The following is a 10252-nucleotide window of genomic DNA, read 5'->3' as shown; positions in this document are numbered from 1 at the left end:
GGCTCAGCCGGGAGCAAAGGAGGCTGAGGGGGGCCCTTGTGGCTCTGCACAAGTCCCTGACAGGAGGGGGCAGCCGGGGGGGGGTCGGGCTCTGCTCGCAGGGAACAGGGCCAGGAGGAGAGGGAACGGCCTCAGGCTAGGCCAGGGCAGATTCAGGTTGGATATTGAGGGAAATTTCTTCCCTGAAAAGGTGGTCAGGCCCTGGCACAGCCAGCCAGGGCAGCAGCGAAGTCGCCATCCCTGAAAGTGTTTAAATGGTGCAAGAATGTGACACTTGGGGCATGGTTTAGTGGTAAACATGGCAGTGCTGGGTTGAACTCCATGATCTCAGAGGGCATTTCCAACCTAAATGATTTCATGATTCTGTGTTTTGGGGTACCTGGGCCCTTGTGAGGTTCCACCCACACCTCCATCCCTCCATCATCCCTGGGCTCACTGCCCTGGGTCCTGCCCCTCACCGCGGATGCCCCGTGAGCCCCAGCAGCAAGACCAGAAGGGAACCAGCTCCTTTCAGCTCGTTTCTTTAATAAGGAGACGGAGATCATTACAAAATAACCATCAAACGATCAGAGACGGAACGACAGAGTCCACACGAGGGGAAGGGGCATTAAAAGCAGCTTCCGCCGGAGCCGAGCGCTGCGGGGGCTGGGACGGGGCAGAGCGGGGCCGGCACTGAGGGTCCAGGAATCGCCGAACCTGCGACTCCCAAAGGAGCTGGCTCCTCCCTCCCAGCTCGGGAGAAAAAAGGACAAGGAACCAGAGCCTGTTGCCAAGACTCGTGGATTCACTTCCTTTTAACCCCGGGAGCATCCCTGTGGCACAGCTGGGTGCCTCCAGGAGAGGAGAATGCCAGCTCTCGTCCCCGAAACAGAAACCACCGACTGGACATGGCAGAAATAACCCAAATTGCTCCAAAAAGCCTTTTCACCACCGGCAAGTCGACCCCAGCATCTGCGCCCAGCGTTGTCCCGTCCCCTCGCCCGGCGTTACAGCGGCACCCAAGGCCACCGAGGCGGTGGCCAGTGCGGCTCCTGGCAACCCGAGCCCCACGAAACCAGGGGGGACGTGGACACATGGGGGGAAGGGGGTCACGGCTCACCGTGGGCCTGTCCCCGTGGGGTCCCGGTGCACCGTGCTCTAATATGGCTTCTAAAGTTGCTCTGACGGTGAAATGCACCAACGCGACACAGGACACCGAAGCCACGATGTTGCTGCTACCCGGCCATGGGACAAACGCGACAAGATACAGGAACACGACACACATGGGCGCCACGGCTGCGTCGGTGACAGCTCACCCTCCGCTGGCGGGCCGGGCTTGGCATGCTTTGCTTCTTGGCATTATTTTCTTCTTTTATATGATTTAATTGAGGATTTTCATTTTATTTGGGGGGAGAAAAATCAGGGCGGTGGAGAGCTCTCGAGCGATGAGTTTTGGTGGTCGCCGCCTCCTCCCTGGCGGGAGGCCGGAGATGGGGACGGCAGTGCCGGGGCGGTGGCAGCGCCGCCGGGCTGGGGCCATGCTGCTACTGCTACGTGGCTGCGTCGCATGCACTGCTCGTGGTATATACAGCTATGTCTCCATATATTTTACCTACACACAGCTAAGGGGGGATCAGAGGCAGCGCAGATGGCTTCAGTATGTTGGTTGGTTTTCCCTTTTTTATAAAAAAAAAAAATTATGTATTAAAGTCACAGTCTTCCCCCTCCCCCAAGGCTTAAAGAGTCTGAATGGAAAGCAGCCAGGTGGGATCTCCACTCCTGGAGGGACCCCGGCCGATCCGGCGGGTCTGGGGGGCGAAGGGGGAGGGGCGGCGGGGAGGGGAGAGCACAGCAGGGGGTGCATCTGGTGTGTGCAGGTGTGATGTGCAGATGTGTAGGGTGCAGATGTGCAGATGTGCAGGGTGCAGGTGTGCAGATGTGCAGGGTGCAGGGTGCAGGTGTGCAAGGTGCAAATGTGCAGGTGTGCAGGGTGCAGATGTTCAGGATGCAGATGTGCAGGTGTGCAGGTGTGATGTGCAGATGTGCAGGGGTGCAGATGTTCAGGGTGCAGGTGTGCAGGTGTTCAGGATGCAGATGTGCAGGGTGCAGATGTGCAGATGTGCAGGATGCAGATGTGCAGGTGTGCAGGGTGCAGATGTGCGGGGTGCAGATGTGCAGGGTGCAGATGTGCAGGTGTGCAGGGTGCAGATGTGCAGGGGTGCAGGGTGCAGATGTTCAGGGTGCAGATGTTCAGGGTGCAGGTGTGCAGGTGTTCAGGATGCAGGTGTGCAGGGTGCAGAGGTGCACACCTCCACCTGCTTCCCTGGGAAGGCTGCAGGGCCATGCACACTCGCTGGCTGCAAGCAGGAGGATTTCAGTGCTCTTTCTAATTCCTCCTCTTTTAACCCACTCCATGTAAGGCAGATGCCCCCCCCCACCCTTCCAGTGCCTGGATGGACCCCAAAATGAGACTGAGTCCTACCACTGCTCCTGACCATGGGGTGTCAGGCCCCCTCCAGCTCCCCATTTTTAAAAGCATCCCATAAAAGACTTCTTCTCCCTTTGGCTACAGGGGCAGGGCAGGACTGCATCTGTTGACACTGACACATCCATTAGAAAAAGGGACTAATTGAAGCTGGAGATGGCCCTGAGGGACCACTGGCTGGGTGACCCCTGCAGACTCAGTGTGGCCCCACTTTCACCAGGGCATGGGCCAAGTGCAGCTGCAGTGGTGGTGGAGGTGGTCATTAGAGGTTCCTGTCCAACATCCCTTTCCCACACTGCAGCTTGGCTATCCAAGCCCCAAACCTCCCACGGATGGAGATGTCCTGCCCTGGGGACCTGTCCCAGAGCTGCACAACCCTCCAGGGGCAGGGGCTGGTCCCCGTGTCCATTTGAACCCCCTGAGGTGTGGCTGCCACCAAGTTTCCCATCATCTCTCCACCTTCAGAGGGGGCCGGGATGCCCTTTGGGAAGCCAGAGCTGTGGGAGCTGCCAAAGCATCCAACAGCACTGGGATGAGCTCAGTTTTGGCACTTTGTACCTGGACCCAGGACACCCTGCACCATGGTCCCAGCCCTGGTGTTGAGCTCCCAGAGCAGCATCCCCAGTGCCAGCACATCCCTGGGGCTCTACCCTTTGCTGCTGCAGTGCTGGAACCCCCAGCACTGAGTCCAGGGAAGCCAAAGGGAGCAGAGCGTGAGGCTGCTGTGGAGCTGGAGCTGGGACAGGGACACGAGTTAACATCAGTGCTCCAATATAGACTGGACTGAACTGGGCAGGGCTGCTGGACCCTCTCCCAGCAGCAGAAAACTGTGTTGGCTTTCTGGCTCAGGGGCTTTTCTGGGACAGTGGGAGAAGTGGCCCAGAGAAGCTCTTAGCCACTGTCGGGGTCACGGATATGGCTTATACCCCGAGCAGGACGGGGTGGGTTCAACAGCCAGTGGCCTGGTGGGGAGTAGCAGCTCATGGGGGTTGGGGGCTTTGGTCCCTTGTTGGCCCTGGGCTTGCTCTTGCCATCCCCACCTGCAGCAGGTGGTGGAGCTGGAGCTCCCCATGGCTCCTCTGCTCCCCCAGGCTGGGGTGCCCAAGGCAGGGCTGAGCCCTGGGACGTGCGATGGACAATCTCTGGGGGGACACCTGGTACCGCTCTGGGGGGCTGCCCCCATCACATCTGGAGACCTCTCATTGTAAACCTGCCTTGTGGAAGCATCTTTATCTACAGGATTCACCAAGCATGGTGGGACACAGATGCAAATCACCCAGCGCTGCTCCTCTGGGGACAAAACAGAGGTGGTGGTGCTGGTGGTGGTGGTGATCCACACAGTGCTGCTGGTGCATCCACATTTCACCCTGTGTCTCCTTGGAGCAGCCCTCCTGAGACTCCCTGTGCCCAGACTGGCCTCCACAGCTCCTGCTGCAACACTGAGGGCTTGGCACCCCACCACCACAGCGGGATCCATGGGCCCTGCAAGCCTCTCCTCAGAGAACCCAAATCTGGAGCTGGCCTGGGGCACTCAGCCTTCCTTGGGGAGGACCAGGGGGAGGCACCTGGGTCTCTTCAGAGGGTCTTCTGCACCGTTTTTCTGTCTCACTGCTGGTCATGCCCCAACCAAGCACAGTGGGTCTGGTCATCTCACACTGTCAGGCTCCAGTATCACCTCCATGCAACATTCCATGGTTCCCCACATGATTCCAAGGGCAGGAGGGCAGCAGCAGTGCTGCAGGCTGGTGACACAGCTGCTGGGGCAGGTCCCAAGTGTGCCGGTGGCTTTGCACCGGGAAGGGATGGCGAGCAGAGGCAATGGGAGATGCAGCAGAAGGGAGCAATGCTGAAGAACAAAAAGAACCATCCATGTCTTTAACCTCTTCCCCTGGAAGCTATTGGGACTGCCTGGATACCCTTCCAGAGGCATCAAGGGGCATTTCAGCTTAGAACAAAAAACCAAAAGGAAGGTTGCACAACTGAGGTATCAGTAGCTCTGGGTCGACTGTCCGCAGTGCCCGGCTGGCAGAGCTGCCTATTTGTTTTTCCCGAGAGCTGCATCTACTTCTTCCTCTGGCTTCAGCGAGTGCCACTGGGCAATGGGCCGCCGGGGGTTGGCCAGCATGTCAGACCAGTGCCGCAGCTCCGTGCCGGTGGAGTTGAAGCCTGTGAAAATCTTGCCAATGGCTTCGTTCTTCCCCAGCTTGTCGTAGTCCAGCACTGTGATGACCACTTGCACTTTCTAAAGGAGGAAACCTTCTTTAGAGGTTGGGGTGGAAAGGCGCAGTGGCCACACAGCTCCATAGCCCCAGGGTGCCCCAGGGATGCCCCAAGGCTGAGCCCCATGTGGCTCGTTTTGGGGCAGGGCCCCCTCCCTGCTTCCTTCATGTCCTTCCCCAAGGAGCCCAGAGCCCAGTGGGGGCCCGGCTCATCCTGAGCTGACTCACCTGAGAAAGGTCACCAAGGTGTGGTGTGGGGCTGGGCAAGAGCTGTGGGCTACTGGGCAGGGGCAAGGGGCATGGGCAGGGGCTTGCACAGGACACGGAGGAGCAGAAGGCAGTGGCCAAGGGTCCAAAATGCCCCCAGGACCATCCTGTTATGCTTGAGGTGAGCACTGTAGGATCAGGAGCAGAGGAAAGCCCCATTTCAGCCGTGATCTGGGTTGGGGGTTCATCTCCCATGGGTGCTGCCCAGCCTCCCACCTCTGCCCCCCCCACCAGCTGCCCTCAGCATCAGCCCAGGCCCCAGATGGGACTGGAAGAATCTCCAGGGTGACCAGACCAGGAGCTCAGCAGGAGCGGCTCAGGCTGCTGGGAAGGCTGGGACAAGAGCTCAGGCAGCTTCAGGACATCTCCCATCCCAGGGGAGTCATCAGACAAACCTGTATCTGCTCAAAGGGGATCTCAAAGCTGAAGGACTCATTGAAGTAAGGGTTCAGGGTCTTCTTCTTGACTGTGGTCTTCTTCTTCTTCAACCTCTTGCCATTCTGCAGCAGGTGGATCTTCACGTAGGGATCTGGGGGGCAGGATGGGGCATTAGCCAGGGCTGAGGTGCCCAGGGGACACCACTGGTCGGGTCCCAGGAGACATCTCAACCCAGGGTGAGGGAGAGACCACCCTGAGTAAAGGTGGTCTGAGGTTTGTGGATGGATGCCAAGACAAAATAGTTGGGCCGGAGAGGATTTGTGGGAGCAACTGGCCAAGGGATGGAGTTCTTCTGGATTCAGCAGAGCTGGGGAAGGGTCTGGAGAGTCAGACATATGAGGAGAGGCTGAGGGATCTGGGGGGCTCAGGCTGGAGCAAAGGAGGCTCAGGGGGACCTTGTGGCTCTGCACAAGTCCCTGACAGGAGGGGGCAGCCGGGGGGGTCAGGCTCTGCTGCCAGGGAACAGGGACAGGAGGAGAGGGAACAGCCTCAAGTTGAAACAGGGAAGGTTTAGGTTGGACATCAGGAAAAATTTGTTTATGGAAAGGGCGGCCAGGCATTGGAACTGCCCAGGGAGGTGGTGGAGTCTCCACCCTTGGAGGGGTCCCAAGAATGCCTGGACGTGGCACTCAGTGCTCTGGTCTGGGTGACAAGGTGGGGATCGGGCACAGGTTGGTGATCCTGGAGGTCTTTTCCAACAGTAATGATTCTGGGATTCTGTGCTGTGGGCCCTCTTGTAGGAGGGCTGGGGACAGTGGAGTGACAGCTGGCCTGTCAGGTGAGTGGCACTGTGTGGGCTCTGGCCTGTCGCCCTGGACAGGAGCAGGAAAGCCCACGATAAAGCTGAGTCCTTCCAGCCATGCAGGTACTGCTCTTGTGGTCAAAGCATGTCTGGAGAGAGCTGACGACCCCAGAATGGGGCTGGGAAGACACTTTGAGCACAAGACATGCTGTCAACTTAGGTCCCCAACCCCCAGGTCAAGGAGGAGCACTTTCACCACCCAGGTCCTGCAGCATCCTGGTCCTGCTCAAACCAAGGGGACCAAATTCAAAGCATCCTTCTCAAGAGTTGGGGATGCATCTCATGCCCATCTCCCCTCACCTCCCGGCCAGACCTTGGGCTGTCTGCAAAGCATGAGGAGGCACTGGGGGGCTTTCCCAAGCTCTGCCAGACAGATGGCCCCAGAGTCCTTCCCCACAGAGGATGCTGAGAGTCCCCAGTGGGGCAGGGGGGAGCTGCCTCTGAGCAACACCCACCTGAGAGGCCCCCCACATCCATCTTCTTCAGGTTCTTGGCTTCCAGGATGCAGACAGTGAGCTTCCCGGCCGTGGGCACGTACCGGAGGGAGATGCAGATATCGCCCAGCTTCTCTGGCTGCCAAGCAGAGCAGCGAGTGGAGGTCAGAGCTTTGGCAGTGCCTCGGACTGCAGTGTTTGGACACGATCACACATGCAGGTCCCCCCAAACCCTGCTCAGTCCAGGCACAAGCTGGCACCCTGTGCACCAACACAAGAGTTTGATCATTGGGTCCAGGACAAGCCAGGCCCAGCATAGCACTCTGGATGTTTTCTAGTCTTCATTTTCTGTTATTAAAACATTTTTACACAGAGGAACAACAGGTCAGATCCTGCCCTGCCAGGACATTCATGGCACCCTGGTGGGACCCCACAGTGATCGTCACCCTGAGCACTGTGGGATGGCCCTGAAAGCAGAGCTCGCCCCACGGCCAGCCCCCATCTCAATCCCCCAGCCAGGGGTTCAGCTGGCTGAGGGCTGGCTCTCACCTCCTCCTTCTCGCCACTCTGCAGGTCCCGCCACTCCTCGATGGGCTGGCCCAGGTCCACTGTGTTCATGGGCACCTTCACCTCACCGATGATGTCGTGCTTGGAGAAGCGATCGAAGTCGTAGATGGCCATCACCAGCGTCTTCCCACCCAACTCCTGGTAGGGGACCTGCACAAAGGGACAACGACCAGGCTGCAAGCCAGGCCCACCCACTCCTGGAAGGGAAGGTCAGCACACAGGATTGCTGCAACCAGGGAGAAGGATGGGAGTGGGAGACAAGGTCCTGTGTTCTGGATGAAGGGGCTCACCTTGAAGGTGAAGGTCTCATTGAAGGCAGGGTTGAGGGTCTTCTTCTGCACTTTGGTCTCGTACTTCTTCTTCTTGTCAGGGAGCAGGAACACCTTGACGTAGGGGTCTGAGGTGCCGCCCATGTCCAAAGCCGGCAGTTCGGCAGCTTGGAGGATCCCCACTGTGAGCTGGAAGGGCGGAGGAGTCCTCAGTGAGACAGCCCAGCCATGCACTGCAGCTGCCAAGGGCTCATCTCCAGCCCAGCATGGGGCAGGACTTCCTCTGGCACAGCACCCGGCTCCTCCTTCCCTCATGTGCCTCCCAGTTCCAACACGCAGACCTGTCCTCTCATCTCCCCCCCGGGCAAACCCCACTCCTCAGCTGAGCCCCAGCCACTCCATCACCTGGTTTGCCTGGAAATCGTAGTCCAGTGAGAACTGCAGCTTGCCCAGGTTCTCCGGCTCCTTCTCCTCTTCCTCACCTTCCCCCTCTGTCAGGCCCGTCTCTGCGTCATCGTCGTCCTGTTGGTCCTGGAATGGCAGCCAAGGTGTCCAGCTCAGCAGGATGGTCACAGCCCAGCAGCCCCACACCACTGGGGACCTCAGCACCCCAACCCTCCTGGCATCTCAACACCCAGCTTGTCCCCACCAGGGACATGAAGCGCTGACACGATGTGGGGCTGCCAGGGGTGCCAGGACAAGGAACTGACTCCAGTGGAGGGAGTTTTGGTGCTTGCAGGTGGTGGGTCCTGTGGCGCCCAGCCCGTGCTTGGAGGAGCACTACAGCCAGAGCTAAGGGCTTATCGGGGCCATTTCCAGGCTTTGCAGGCTCAGAAAGAGATTGTCCCCAGGAAATCCACCCCTCTTCCTGCCTCTCCAAGCGCAGTCCACGGGGTGGGAGTCCCAGCTCCTTACTCCCTCTTTGATGTGTCCCCAGTCCCCCATCCCACCCTGGAAGCAGATGATGGAGGAGGCTCATGGTGGCACTTACGTGGAGGGTGTCCCAGAGCAGAGAGGCAGCCAGGGCAGGAGGACAGTGAGGGCACCGTGGGTGAAGAGAGACACGTTACACAGACACCGAGGGACCCATGGCAGGGTGGGGGATCAGGGCTTGTACCACCCCGTGGAGCCCCAGAGGACGCAGCCCTTGCTCTCCACTGGGGAATCCCACCCCACATCTCCCCCCTCTCCTGCTCCAGCCCTGTCTGCATGCCCATGGTGCCCACATGGCTCTGAAGAGCAGGGACAGACACCCAAATTCTCCCACCCCCTCCAAATGGCCGTGGGTCAAGGCCATTGAAATGGCCGGGGTGGCCCCAAGCCTGTGGGTACCAAAGCCCACCTCGGGCTGGACCCCAGGATGAGGTACCAGCACCTGCCACTACACCACAGACTTTTTGGGGATCCCAAACTGGGGGGTGTTTTGGCCTGGTGGCCCTGCCCTCTCAGCTGAAGGCTCAGAGAAATGAGTTCACACTCATTTCTCTGACACACATTGCCCCAGAGGGAGGCAAGAGACACAAGGGATTAAATCAACATTTCCTGGCTCAGGTGAAGCATTGGCAGGTCCAGGCCAGCTTGAGCTTGGTCCACCTGGGCCACCAGACACTGGAGGACAGTGCTGCTGTCTCAGGTCCTCGCTCCACTGTCCCATCCCGGGGTCCTGGTGGCTCCATCCCAATCTGCTGCCTGATCTTTGAGTGCCCTGGCACAGTCCATCAGCCAGCCAGAGGGGCTGCTGGCCAAGCAGCCCAGGAGGACATCACCTGGTTGCCTGACTTCATGTCCTTCATGTTCATGGCATTCTTCATGCCTTTGCCCTTCTCCTTCTTGTTCTTCTTCTTCTTGCAGCAGCACTTCTTGCAGATGCAGAAGCAGCAGGTGAGGATGAGGAGTCCAGCCACCACCGCGATGGCAATGAGGGCCCAGGGTGGCACTGTGGGCAAAAGCCAGGGTCGTGGTCAGCCCTGTAGCTCCCTCTCAGCCACCCAAAAGCCTTGTTCCACAGGTTGTACTGGGACCAGTGTGATGGGGGGTCATCAGGAGGGTAACACCTGGGAAAGGAGCTACTCACGGGGGATCTTGTTGAGCTCATTCATGAACTTGTCCCTCAGCTTGGTGAACATGTCCTCCTTGCTCTCACCCGGCCCCGCGGCCTCAGTGGAGTTCTCCATGGTGCTCATGGGCAGTGTGCTGGCCGTGGCCTCCGGGGCCATCATGGATGCTTGCTTGAACGTCATGGTGGGTCAGGGGCTCCCTGAAACACATCATCTCGGTGGCACACAGGTCCCTGCTGCCCCCACTCCTCCCCAGTGTCCCCAAGACAGCGCCTGCGTGGGCAGCAGGGCTGCACCAGGACACCTCATCCTCTGCTAGAGGGGCACAGACCCAGTGTCTGCGAGAGGTCACCTGGATCCCTCACGAGCCGTGGGGAGCCCAGCTGGCCCCTGGGTTTCCTGGCCTTTGACATCTCCAAAGCCACTGGGAGCATCACCCAGCCTTGCATCAATGACGGTTCCAGCTCCAAGCCCCCCAGGGACAATGGGGACACTCCTGGGGGGACATGCACCTGGCACGGCCCCCTGGGATGAGGGGAGGGGGGTTGCATCCCCAGGAGAGAAGAATGAGGTCAGTCTGGACAAATCCAGCCCCACCATCTCCTCCTTTTCTCGGGCAGGGACCCCAGGCATGGGGCACCCACAGGGACTCAGCGCTGGTGTGGCACCCTCAGGACTTGCTCCCAGCCCTGGGGCGAGCTTCCAAGTCTGGGAACAGAAGAGGATCAACACACC

General features: G+C 59.3%; 1 protein-coding gene across 1 annotated transcript; it reads right to left on the bottom strand.

Moving 5' to 3' along the window:
• Nucleotides 1-505: 505 nt before the first annotated feature.
• SYT2 (synaptotagmin 2) lies at nt 506-9840 on the bottom strand. Its single transcript, XM_008638018.2, has 8 exons — nt 9535-9840; nt 9227-9396; nt 7866-7982; nt 7482-7649; nt 7174-7341; nt 6646-6763; nt 5346-5479; nt 506-4706 (listed from the first exon to the last, which is right to left on the bottom strand). Exons 1-8 carry the CDS (start codon nt 9698-9700, stop codon nt 4500-4502), a joined length of 1248 nt encoding a protein of 415 aa, XP_008636240.1. The 5' UTR covers nt 9701-9840; the 3' UTR covers nt 506-4499.
• Nucleotides 9841-10252: the final 412 nt, after the last annotated feature.

The sequence above is a fragment of the Corvus brachyrhynchos genome, unplaced genomic scaffold (genome assembly GCF_000691975.1).
Source record: "Corvus brachyrhynchos isolate BGI_N302 unplaced genomic scaffold, ASM69197v1 scaffold67, whole genome shotgun sequence".
NCBI lineage: Eukaryota > Metazoa > Chordata > Aves > Passeriformes > Corvidae > Corvus > Corvus brachyrhynchos.
The sequence above is the reverse complement of the archived record's forward strand: the minus strand, read 5'-3'. Positions and strand labels throughout refer to the sequence as shown.